This window comes from Taudactylus pleione, unplaced genomic scaffold, assembly GCF_031769625.1.
Source record: "Taudactylus pleione unplaced genomic scaffold, aTauple2 ptg000290l, whole genome shotgun sequence".
NCBI lineage: Eukaryota > Metazoa > Chordata > Amphibia > Anura > Myobatrachidae > Taudactylus > Taudactylus pleione.
The window spans coordinates 3154401-3168497 of record NW_028284692.1 but is presented as its reverse complement, the minus strand read 5'-3'; the positions used below and the strand labels follow the sequence as shown (position 1 = coordinate 3168497).

Sequence of the window (14097 nt, the reverse complement as noted above, 5' to 3'; positions counted from 1 at the left end):
TATACCGGACCCCGGTCTAGTACTGTTTAAAAACATGAACATAAATCTTCTCCCAGACTCTCCCCTCCCCACACCTTAGATGTCAAAGTGTCAATGCTAGAATATAAATGAGGATATATGGATTCTGTAATAAAACCACATTTGTGAGATTTTGAGCCATTGCAATGTCATGAAAGTAATATTGTCTGGCTGAAGCTGGGTACACACTAAACAGATATCTGCAGATCGAGTGATCTGCAGATATATCTGCAGATGGTTGTTCTTACACACTGACCAACCATCATCTGTATTCAGTGTGTAAGAGGGGGTGGGTCCGCTCCCCTCCCCGCGGCTGCCGCTGCATGTGTACGGGTGGTCTGCAGACTGCCCGTACACACTTGACGATGGACAGATGTGTCTGCAGACATATCTCTCCATCGGCTGTGCAGCACAGCCAATGCGATATTTCTGTGAACGACATCAATTGATCGGCTAATACATCTGTCAGTGTGGACCCAGCTCTAGAAAATCCCATGTTAAATTAAAACTACACTTCACCTATTTATTGTTTTTATTCTGTTTGTCTAGTTCGGATAACAACCTGCCCACAAAGATAACACAAATCTATGTCTGGCATCTGTCCTTTGTAAAATACATCATAACAAGCACTGATAACACCTGTTGTCTATCTGTAGCTTTGATGAGCAGATCCCCTCGCTGCGCACGGTGAAGAACCTGACCTATCAGAGTGGAGATGTCCCAGTCGTTTTTGCTGTAGTGGATTGTGGAGAAATAGCCTTTTATACCTTCAAAGACTTCCATCTGCCTGTGGATGTATACCCCTGAAGAGGACTGCTTGAAGTTTTCTAGGAGTACCCAGGGTCCCATTCATTAAGCGTGCTTTTTGGTCTCTCATGTTAGAATTTTTTTTTACTGCATATATGTAGAATTAAACAAAATACAAAGATGTTAATTTCTGTTTTGTTTTGTTTTTTTATCTGGGTGAACAATGATTACCACTCTCTGCAGGATTGATTACTATGGCCCAGATGTAATCACCCGTAATAGCATTTATTTGAAAAACATATAGTATAGGAACAAATGTAAGAACCCCAGGTTTGCGGGAGCCGGCACGATTCTGGTGAGATAGATAGATAGATACATACAGAGAGAGAGAAATTTAGTACACTTAAGACAAATGTTCCACTGTCACCATCCCTAGTACCCTATATAACAGAAAAAAAGTGCGCCAATAGTGGTTAAATCAGTGGACAGCATCACTTTCCTCGTACCGCTGTGTATGATACAAAGCTATTGGATGTTGTTTAGCAATGTCTATTTTTGTATGACGTCAATATGGAGGCATGTCATAGCTCCCCATGTTTGTCATAGCTTCCCACGTTACTGGTAAAGACAACAGGAGTTTGTACGCCACACATAAATTACAAATAATAAGCACAGTGGCTGACATACTACATAAGTACACTGTAAGCAAAAACAATGAGCAGAAAAAGAAATAGGCACATCTAAAGGCAACCAAAATAGCAAACACATGGCGGTGTTTGTATAATGGCGTGCATACAGCAATGACAAAAACTGTCATTAATCATGTATGTAACCAACCAGGTGATAAAAAGAAACTATTGACATGCAATCACACGGGGGTGATTATATCAAAAATTAAATCATAGACTATTTCATCGAAACGTAATTTGCATCTGAAATTAGGTAAGGCTAGGGAATCGAACTATATCAATGCAGAATATCAGCGACTGAGTGTGATCAAATGAATCGCTACTGTACAGGTCTTCATTGAGGCCAGACTATTGTCTGTAAATCCATTTCAATCCTACCCCTGTCACCTCCTTACCGGTGATGTCACCAGCTGATTATCCTAGTATTTTGATGTGATTTTATATTACTGTCCATATTTTTATCTTTACAGATTGTTAAAATAAATACGTTTTATTCTTTATCAAACATATTTGCACTATTGGATGCCTTTTCTCATTTTTTTTATTACATGTTCTCTACCATCATTAAAATTACCACTGCTGGCTAGACAAGTACAGTATCATTTATTTCTTTACGTCACTAGCGCCAGAGGAATAGCCCTGAGCCCAAAGTGATTGCAATGTCAGGGTTGCCAAGAGAAATCCTGGGCCCCGGTACAGCCACTTCTCGGGACCCCCTGGAGTGGGTGTGGCCACAGCATGTTTGGGGCAGGACTGCACCTCTTGGGCGTGTCTAGCATGTGAGAAGCACCCACCCACAGGAGCATGAAATGGTTCTATACACACACTAATATATATACAGTATAATATATACAGTGATGGATGCATTTTTATAAATTATACAGAATTTATAGATTTTTTTTTTTTTTTTTTTTAACTTTCAGCAGCCAGTATCAGTTGCAGCACCATAGTGTCATCATCAACTCATCATAGTCTCATAGACATCCAACTCACAGATTTACAGCAGCAGAATCAGTGGCGTGCTCGGGTCTTCTCTTCCCTCACAGACCTATCTCACCAGTCACCCCAGTGTTCTCTGCTACGCCACACACAAACAAGGCACCCAGACTGCCTTTCTGTAATCCCAGACCCTCCCTCCCAATCCCCGCCCGGAGTCTGGACGTGGTGCCCAGACCATGCCTGCTGTGAGTCTGAAAGAGAGCCTCGCAAGATGATGCTGCTGCAACAACTTCAAGTGGGTCGACCGCACCCGCCCCCCGACCGCAAACTACCGCCCGACGCCCACCGAGTGTTACAGTACAATAAAAAAGTAGGTTGAAAAAAAAAGGAAAACCTTTTGCTGCAGGCAGCCCATGCCCCCTGCCATGTCCGGGCCCGGGTAACCTGTACCCGCTACCCCCCCCTCTCTGCACCACTGTAATTCACCTTTTCTGGAAATTATATTAGGAACCACTGCATTTAAAGTAACTGGATTAAGATATGGGTGTTGTACTGAAGGTACTACAATAACAAGTTAATGTATGGAGTACATAGGTATTACATTTCCCTGGTCCTTTATATAAATGATAATGTGCAGTAGTGCCAGATTATGGTCCAGGTGGGCCTGGAGCTAAAATTTATGAAGGGCCTATTATGTGCCTCTGGGGTGCATGTGATCAGCGCCGCAAAGAAGAGGGGGATGTGGCGCACTATATCACTGTACTACCTCCCCACACTACTGTCTGATGCTTCTCTCCATACTTCTCCAGCAGCAGTGCTAGCTTTGGGCAAAATTTACTAAGCGGCAGGTTCTAAACCCCAGCAGTTTGGTGGCAGTTTTGCTATCCGCAGATTTACTAAGGCCAAAACCGCTGTCAAAATACATTTTAGAATAGGATTGAACAGGGCTAGGGCTAAAATTACTAAGCGACGGTTTTGGTGTCATTTAGAAACCTCCACCAAACCGCCGGGGTATAGAACCTGCCGCCAAACCACTGGGGTTTAGAACACGCCGCTTAATACATTTTGCCCTTTTTGTGTTTGTGTGTATATACATGAGGTCTGACTCTCAATGAATAGGCCACCTTCATGGAACGCAGCTCAGCTCTAGCTGCTCATTGGATATGCAGGCGGCTGGCGGCCGGCAGTATGCCTGACCCTTTTGGTGCAGTGGGGCAGCATCTAGGTAACGTCCACGGCATGATGTCATGTGGAGGAGATGCGGAGACTCTATGCGGCGCAGGAAGGACTTATGAAGCCTTCCATGTGCCGCCATTTGTATTTATGCTCAGGTTTCCCTGATCACCTGCTCCGATAGATGGGCAGGAGGGTGTGTGGTAGCGAATCCGGCAGGGTTTAAATGGGCAGGCCTCGGACAGCCATTAAGAGGCTGTTTAAGGAAAACCAAATGTTTCTGTGAATCCTGTCACTAGTGGATCCTGTTGGAGCGCGGGCCTATTTTCATTAGGGACCTGGAGCGGCAGCTCCACCCGCCTCATTGTTAATTCGGCCTGTCAGCACGATACAATTTCTTTCTTCACTGTTGCAATTCTTACTGTTAACAAGTCTTAATGGACTCAATTTCTGTCAAGTCACATGGTAACATCAAGGGCCACATGAATGGACCATGCCAACATTCATCGTGTCAACACTGATGAAATGTCAATATGATTGGGATGTTGACAACATTTTTTGGGTGGTCTAGTGGTTACTTACCTTGTAAGTAACCACTAGGGTTTGGCGGCTCCAGCGGTGTCTTTCAGGTCAAGCATGATGTTATGATAACTTCAGGAGGATTCTGCGTCACTTCTGATGATGAATATCACTGACCCCTAACCTTCCCCCTTGTGCCTAACCCTATCCTCTCCCACAGCCTAACCTTAACACTCCTCATAGTCAGGGTTGGTGCAAGGTATCGAGGCGTCCTCGACACAACTACACAATTCCAACCTTGCTCCGCAGTGGGTACAGGTCCATTGCAGCCTGTCATGTTGCTGGAAAAAAGCCTTCTTTAGATAGGGGCTCCCTAAAAGAATATTGTAGAAAAATGCACCCCCTGGGCCCCTCACACAGCCACAATGTGATACATATTAATATTCACAATGCTATACAGCACACAGAGTGACCACCATAAAATACAGACATCGCAGTGACCACCATAAATTCAGACATCGTTGCAGTGACTGCCATACAGCACAGTCAAATATGAATATAGGGGTGGTGCCAACGGGTGCCCAATCTCTGTGACCAAAGAAGAACTAGTGGGTTTGCCAACTTAACCCAAAGGGAATAGAATTGAAAACAGGAGGGTATCGCTGATGCTGAGAAGAGTACTTTATAGATAAAAACTTTATTGTGACACTTCCACTATGCAAAACTAGTCCCTTACTATCCATAAATGGGAGCAAAGCAATATAGGACTGTTAAAGGTACTGTCAGAACTTAAGTTATAAGTGGTTATACACCCTCTTACCTAAACATGAAATATGGGCTGCAATTGGCAAATAAGAGATGACCCAACAATAATCAAATGATGTATTAGTTAGATTAATGGCATCATAATACAACTCACTATTGTTATGGATAAACAAAAAATTTAAAATAACAATGGTTAGAGAAATAATTTCAAATACAAATAATTAAATTATTTAAACACAGTATTACAAGTTAAAAATCAGGCATAAAAATAAAGCATGAAATATTTATACATTTCTATAGTACATAAAGCAGGTGTCAGTAAAAATTAGTGGTTGTTGATGACAATGAGTGTTGATGAGTTTTGACCATTCATATTGGAACTAGAAAGGAACTTTGTGAGCCATAGACAGTATATCTAGAGGGTCATTTTGAAATGGGGGGCCTGGTCTGTCACACACAAAGGGAATAGGAGTCATACAATAATGATGTTATGTGATAAATTAAATATGTGAGTAATCAATTTGGCCATCAACAATGTAGGTGAATGTGTGCATATGGTAAACTGCATGTGACTTACCGAATATTTAACCAGTATTCAAAAAAGTTGCTCAGATCCTACAGGTTATATGATGTCCATTTTAAGTAGGGCACCTCTAGGTGACAGTACCACAAGTTTATTAGTTAAGTAAATTATTTAAAGTGCAAAAAACTGTTTTAATGGTTTATTTGATTCATTATCATATCAATTCTGTAAATGTCTCTTTAATAATGTACCACACTGCTGCCTAGCAACCAGCGCTGACACTCCCACCACTGTACAGCTGTATGTGATGTCACAAGTTGAGACCAGAGGCTGCTTATGAGCCAATGGAACTTATGTCCCAGAGCTGTTCGAGGCAGGAGAGTACAGGGAGGTATTTCTTGAACAGTCCCTAATTTTCTAGAAAGTTTATCTGTATTAGTATATGACTAATGATAAACTATGTAACAACACCTGATATTGATTTATATGGCAAGGGTTACCACCCTTCTGGATTTGGCCAATTTGGCCATTCAGAATCCAGACATCGGGGTGGTTAATTGCAGGGCTCTGCAAACCCTTCTTTGCGCCATACTCAAACATTTAGATATTGAAGATGAGAAGGTGGAAATTCCAGAAGAGGACTGGCATATGTACAAGCCACCAGGGGAGTTGGCTAAGGTGGAGGAGGTACAGTATGCAGACAAGGCTCCAGTGGAAGATCAGAGTCTGATGGAGAAACATCATGCCAATGAGGATACAGTGTATAAGGTAAGAAAAACATTTGTGTACTTCCAATATTATACCATGCAGTTCAAATGAGCATTTTTTTTTATTTGTTGAAAGGTGGCAGTGTGTTAGGTGATGGTCAGTGAGGGCTAATGCAGGTGTCAGGGTAAAACAACCTGGAAGCAGAAAAAGCTTCTGCCACCAGCCACAGTCCCATTTAGCCTAGCTACATATTATGTATACATGCAATCAGTTATCTGATTTAGCAATAACATGTATACTGGAGAGAGCTATAAAATTGGTACTGGTGTAAATAATGTATTTGAGTGTCAGATGTAAATAGAAGTTGGAGCTGACTTCTATTCTCCATCTTCCCTGTATTGCCATGTATGTATGACCCCTGCAGTCTCATAAGAATCATTTTTCAAGCCCCATCTGAGATGCTTTGTACATACTGTTGGTCTGATTGATTAATCATTTCAGAGTTACCATCTGTGCAGCTATACTATACTTTGTTTCAGGTGTAAATGTCATGGTATGGTTGTGTTTGGACTTGTATAAATGGGCATTTCTAGGCACAGCTTATGTTTAGGGTCCATCCAGCGATTATTTATTACCATATCCAGAGAGTATTTATTAGTATCTATTATGTAAAATACCACAATAGTGTAATTTAGTCCAGAGAGCTGTTTTTCAAAACATTTTGCTTATACCAGACGAATACTGACCAATGCTTATCAGTAATAAAAGTCTGTCTTTATCACATCACTCCCTTTAGACCCCATAGATAAAATGCCTAAAAACTATTGGAATTATAGTACATTATGTATTAAAAATGGATTCTGAACGCCCAAGACTATACTTTAGAGAAGCAAAGACCAGACTCATCTATAGGGTCTTTCAGATGTAGGGATGATAAGGGAAGGACCTCTTCATCAGACAAATGCCTTTAGGTGTAATGTGCATAATGGCTCCAATGTAAGAAATCTGGCCGTGATGAAGATAGAGAGTATATAAAAAGACATATAGTTATTTTCTGTAACAAGTCCCCCAAATTACACAATATAAATAATTGTTGCTAATGATAGTATCAGGCTCCTAGAACTATGCAGGATAATGGGATATATTTCACAAATGTTCTGCTCCAATGCACCACAAAGATTCATTTGTTTTAATTCCATATAACTTGCTACAAAGTATATTTTGCCCATTATGTATGCAGACATTTGTGTAAAGTGCTCATTAGCATGAAGTGCACCACTCTAGTAAGTTTTCACAATGAAAAATAGCCTAATATACCCAATGTTTTTGTAGTACACTGCATATATATGACGCAGTCAGGGCTGTCATTAAATGGATCTGTATATAATAGTTTACATTTCCAGTTGTGTGATATCATCTCCTTTACTTACAGGATCCCCAATCTGTTTGGGAGGGTGACATCAAAGTTGTAGGCACAGGACTGGGCCTGCAGGGAAGAACAGGTAATGTTTGTATCATGCACTGCTACACACACTGTAAAATAAATGCTTGTTTTATATGTAGAAAACCTTCTGCAATTGGTCATTGCCATTCATGAAAACAGTGACCATAAATTTTTATTGCAACTGATGATGGGATCTCAGTTGAACTACACAAATAAAGTATGAATATGTTTTGGTATACTGTAGCGTGATCTGACATGTATTGTTCATTGTGGAACAAGTGGTTGGGGTTTGAACCTGCACTAGACTGTTTAAGATATTATATTTAACATAACAAATTACCAACAATGTATAAATAGTATATTGGTGTGGTCCCTAAGGTTAAATAGTAAATTAGCAGAAGTCATTTCTCTGCATAGATGCAGAGAGACAGAGAAGTAAAACCTCTTTTTGGGGGCACTCTTGAAAAATAAATATTTCAAAATGTAACTTTTATTAACATTCTTGCTAAAAATTATCAGGGGTAATTATATAAAATAGTTTATTACCCATATATGGCCATATGACCAATTCAAACAATTTTTATAGATTAGGGATATTAGATCAAGCTCTAGAACAAGTGAGCAAAATTGAGAGAGCAGACCTTCTTAAAAGTAAACTTGTAAAAAAAGATGAAAATCAAAAAACATGAAGAAAGAACAGATGTTTGTCACCCAATTTAATTCTAAAGCATATGCAATCAAAAGAATTATCAGAAAGAGCTTCCATATCCTTAGACTTGATGAAGTATTAAATAGGGAATGAATATTAAATAATGTGATCTTTAGAACATCGGATAATTTGAAGTTGAAATTGGCCTAGTTTATATAAAAGAAGAGATGGAGGAAATGAAGGGGAGAAACGGATCCCATGGATTCCGGAAAAACCCAATGGGTTTTATCGTTGCGGGAAAATGGGATGTTTTATTTGTAAGTGCACAGAGAGAAAAACTGGAGAATTTCTTTCAAAGGTATCAAAAGAACAATTTGTTATAAAAGGTTTTCTTAACTGTAGATCAGACTATGGGCCTGATTCAGACCCACTCGCAAGCGGCTGTCCGCTCGCAAGTGGGTCGATGTTGTGCACTGCGCATGCGCACGACGGCGGGAGCTCCGTTCCTGCGCATGCGCCAGACGCGACGAGCGAAGGACTTTCATTCGCTCGTTGTGTCTGATCAAAGGGGGCGTGCTGTCGATGTTGATTGACAGCACGCCCCCTTTGGTGGGCGTGCCGGGGGCGTGCCTCCCAGACGGGGGCGTTCCCAAGGGAACGTCTACCGTCAGAAGCCGGCCCACTGACATCACTAGTGATGTCAGTGGGAGTGATTTTGGCTCTGATAGAGCCAAAATCACTCCGGGCCTTGCGGTTGAAAAACTCAACCGCAGGCTCCGGCTCGCAGTGGCGATGGTCGCGATGGTCAAGACCATTGCGGCCATCAAACTGCACGCTCGTATAGGCTGTGGGTGGTGACCCACAGCTATACGAGCGTCCAGGAGGACGCTCCATAATTATGGAGGACGGCCCTCATTCAGAGCGTGCGCTCTGCTCAGAGCGTACGGCTCTGAATGAGGGCCTATGTTATCTATGTATTGGACTGTGGATGCAGACTCCAATATGTAGGACGCACCATTAGACCATTAGCAACCACGTTCGGTTGATGGAGCATGAAATAAACATTATTATTATCTCTATAACGAACTTTCTATATCGACATATAACAGAATGTAAGAATGAATGTATAGATATAATAAAGATCAAGGCCATAGAACAAGTAAAGAGAACTATAAGGGGAGGTGGTAGGTTCCATCAACTGTAAACGGGAGGCCTTCTGGATTTATAGTTTAAAAACATTAATTCCAGAAGGTATTAATGATATGATTGAGTTGAATAATGTATAGGAATGTGGGTAGTTAAAAAGTAAAAAACAAATATCTGGCAACGATATCATATATATACATTACTTCCCCGTGTTCTCTGCAGGAAGTAATGTCCTCTGCTATGTGAGCTCCTGCTAAATTGCAGCTTTCCATAACACATCTTGTTAGCTAACGTGCAAGATATAGTCTAAAAACGACTATAATACTAATGGTCATACTAAACCATTAAGAGAAATGGACAGCTTTGGGAGGCATCCAAAAGCAAGAGAGTAGGGGTATAACAATGGCATCCACCCTTCATAAGATCAAAATTAAATTAAAATAACAAATGGTCTCTTACGGGATGTAGTCAGCAACCCGGCGTGCGGGATGCCGAAGGTTTAAATACCGGCGACGGTTAGGGTTAGTGGTAGTATACTTACCTACGGGTGTCAGGATTCTGACTGTCGGGATGCCGCTGTCGGTATTCTGACCGGAGGCATCCCCACCGCCGGGAACCCATACCCAACCATGACAATAAATAATAAGTGGTGGAATAATAAATAGCCCATTGATGGGACTGATTCCTAGACACAATGTATATTCATTTATGAACATTTATTAATTTGTGCAGATAAATTACCCATATAAAAAAAGAAATGACATAAAAATAATTTAACAATCACAATGATATATAACACCCTAATAATATAGGGAAAAGGAACATTATAGGAAGAAACACATACCAAATCGGAATGGAATGGGACCCCTTAACCACTGGACCTTGAGGATTTCTGGAAATCAAATTAAGTGGATTGGTAAAAAAACAGATGCCAATGCATGGATGTCCTTTCTTTGGTAGGGCTCTTTCTCTTACTGTATGTACCACCTTCTCTGCCAACACATTTCAACCTTTGAAGCCACCATATTTTTTCCAAGACATGGGCCCGTATTCAATTGCTGGCGAAAAGTCCCGGGCTTTTTGCATGTTGCACTTTCCGCCATCATCACTAGTTTTGCCTCCGGAAAAGTATCACGCTCGTCAACGCTTTTCGCCCTATTCAATTGCAAAGGACACAAAAACGCGTCTCGGCGAAACTCAAATAGGTGAAAAGTGCTGTCAGATTTGGGGAAATCAGCCTGACACCCCCCAAAAGATGTACTGACATGGGGGATCACTGTGGATACTCCCGAATAGCCCTGCTGAAGGTATTTGGGGTGCTTAAATGCACTCTATTGGTGCTATTTAGTGCCTTTGCACAAGTGGTGAAGAATAGCATTTAGCAGGTTTTTTAGCTAAAAATAAGTAGTCCCAGCAAATTTGGGTATATGAAAATGGGTGCAAGCATGGTTAAAAATCGCTAAAATTATGTTTTAAAAAACACACCTTCAGCAAACACCTGCAATCAAAAAAACACCTGGGGCATACTTAGGGACCCCCTTGGAGTCTATTTCGCTAGTTTTTAACTTTGTCCCCAAACTTTTTTTTTTCGCCCCCAGAATGAAAGTACTTTTTTGGGGTGATCTAAAGTATTTTTTTTATTATTTTTTATGCAATTTACCTTTGGGGACTCAAGTGTTCCCGCAACTTTGCACCCCAAACCCCCAATTCTGCACTTTTTTCTGCCTCCATTCAGAGGCAAATCTTTTTCGCTGGTTACAAAGCGCAGACTTTTTGCACCGGCAAAAACTCTTTGCAATTGAATACGGGGATAAGTTCTCACCTGGCGAAATGACGTCACTGGTGACAACTTTTCGCCGGCAATTGAATACGATCCATGGAGGCTTCAGTGATAAGATGTAGGAGGCATGTGTGGTTCATTCTCACTAGTAGAGATGTGCACTGACCCCCGTGTTTTTGTTTTTGTTTTGGATCTGGATTCATCTTCGGGTTTTGGATCTGAATTTTTTATTTTTTTTTAAATTGACAAAGAGTTTTTAAAACAGCTAAAATCATGCAATTTTTGCAATCCAAAACAAGAAATTTGGATTTAAAATTGAATTCTGTACCGCGGAAAGATCAGAACCACTACTGTGATCTGTCCAGATTCACAAATTTTGTCTGGATTTGGATTTCTGGAGAACTGAACTGCACATCTGTACTCACTGGTAATGTCAGGCTTATTTTCCCATCCGTTTGAATATCAGTGATAACTAACACACACACACACAGTGGCGGAACTCCCGGAGACAATGGAGTCATTTGCCGCCGGACGCCAGCCCTGAAGGGGGCACCTGGCTCCATTGTCCCCCGGCCGTTCCGGGCACTGCATGATCGGTGCTCCACCTCTATTGGCGTAGCTACAGGCGGTGCACTCTCCATATGCCGGGCGCCCTCTGAGTGTGTTACCAGCGGGCGCCCGACTCCTTCTCTTCCCCACTCCCCGGCGCCAGCGGCAGCCAGGAGCTCACTCCTGAGCTCTGGCTGCCGGGTCTCGCAATGCACTATGGGAGTGACGTCATGACGTCACTCCCATAGTTCCGAGGAGCTGGTGCCGGGGACGGACGGCAGCAGCACTGGAGTGGGGTTCAAGGTAAGTATTGTGGTTTTTTTTGTGTGTGTGGGCACGGGGGGTGCTCACTACAGGGGGCATTACTGGGGCTTACTACAGGGGGCATTACTGCGGGCATTACTGGGGCTTACAGGAGGCACTACTGGGGCTTTACTACAGGGGGCACTACTGGGGCTTACTAAGGGGGCACTACTGGGGCTTACTACAGGGGGCACTACTGGGGCTTACTACAGGGGGCATTACTGGGGCTTACTACAGAGGGCATTACTGGGGGCACTACTGGGGCTTACTACAGGGGGGCACTACTGGGGCTTACTACAGGGGGCACTACTGGGGCTCACTACAGGGGGCACTACTGGGACTTACTACAGGGGGCATTACTGGGAGCACTACTGGGGCTTAATACAGGGGCATTACTGGGGCAATACTGGGCCTTACTACTGGGGTGCATTACTGGCACTACAGGGTGCATTACTGGGGGCATTACTACTGGGGTCACTACAGGGGCTTACTACTTGGGGCATTACAGGGGGCTTTCTACTGGGGGCATTACAAGGGGCTTACTACTGGCGACATTACAGGGGGCTTACTACTGGGGGCACTACAGAGGCCTTACTACTGGGGGCACTACAGGGGCCCTTACTACTGGGGGCACTTCAAGGGGCATTACTACTGGGGCACTGCAGGGAGCATTACTACTGGGAGCATTACATGGGCATTACAACTGGGGGCACTACTGGGGCCCTTACTACCAGGGGCACTGCATAGGGACACAACTACTGGAGGTACTGCATAGGGGGACCATTACTGGGGGGCACTACATAGGCGGGCACTGCATAGGGGGACCTCTACAGAGGGCACTGCACAGGGGGACCACTACTGGGGGAACTGCATAGGGGGGTGACGGCAGCTGGGGCTGGCATAGGTGCTGGGGGGGTGGTTAATTTAATTTTTATTTTTTTGGGTGGGGGGGCACCAACATTTATCTTGCATCCGGGCACCTGGGATGAAGTTATGCCACTGCACACACACACACACACACACACACACACATGACCTTATCACCTTACCATTTTTACTTTCACATATAACTTCCTATATTACAATGAAAAGTTCAGTATGTATATTTAATGTAAAATGTACTTACTTCTCCTACCAGTTGATGATACCAAGAACCATCCCGTCTTGCAGAAGACAAACTTCCTACATAGAGTGGTCCAGGACCTGAAACAGGAGAAGAAACTGGTGAGTTACTTCTTTCTGAGCCTGAGCTGATCAGCCTACACCTATAAAACTACAGTTCATAGCTGTTCTTCCTTCCTTTACATACTCTATTCTGATCTACAAATCTCTCCGTCATTCTATCTCCTCTATATGTGAGTTTTACATGAATTTCAATCATCCAATTCTCTGACTTAAGGCCTCCATACATCAGCAATTGATTGCAGCAATCGTGCAATTTACAATCGATTGTGTATAAAAATCTTTCCCTTTTTCAATAGATTGTGGCAATTCTGCAATCTGTAATCGATTGAAAAAGGGAAAGATTTTTATACACAATCGATTGCAAATTGCATGATTTGTGCAATCAATTGCTGATGTATGGGTGCCTTTACTCACATACTGATTCTTTCAGCAGGAACAGATGCAGAGAAATACAGCTCCAAGGCTGATCCAGCGGTCACAAGCTTGTACCCAGAGGGTGTTTAAAGCCAGCAGGATTAATTTGCAGCTAAGTAACATCAGGTGAGAGAGGAGACTGGCAGCACAGAGTCTATCTATTACCATGCCAGAGAAGAGTGGAGCTATGTTTGTAATGCATTGGAAAAGTGAAGTAAGAAATGAGAAAAAAAAGGATAATGAAAATTAGATGACAATAGTGATAATATGGGGCTGGGGAGAAGTATGAGAGAGAACTAATATAGTCGTAGACGTACATTGGGGGGTTTCACCGAGCACAATTTTGCTTCTCCACCATAGTGTCTGAAACGTATTCCAGCCACTGTGTTGCAGAGTTATGTACTTGTGAACCTCAGACAATTAGGCAGTTTGTAGAAAGCATAAGGTATACTTAGAATACAGATTATTTATGTCTCCATTTTACTGGCCTCAAATTTTTTATCCAATGTTTTGGAGGCTTTAGATGCAAATCATTTTCAATGTGCA

At 42.4% G+C, this 14097-nt stretch overlaps 1 protein-coding gene across 2 annotated transcripts in view; it reads left to right on the top strand.

Moving 5' to 3' along the window:
• The window catches only part of TSEN54 (tRNA splicing endonuclease subunit 54), a 40283-nt gene extending 38252 nt beyond the window's left edge, over window positions 1-2031 (top strand). For both annotated transcript variants that reach the window (XM_088482557.1, XM_088482556.1), the window contains exon 11: window positions 675-2031. In XM_088482557.1, coding sequence (XP_088338683.1) covers window positions 675-825 — 151 coding nt within the window. In that variant the 3' untranslated portion in view covers window positions 826-2031. The remainder of the gene's footprint in view (window positions 1-674) is intronic.
• Window positions 2032-14097: the final 12066 nt, after the last annotated feature.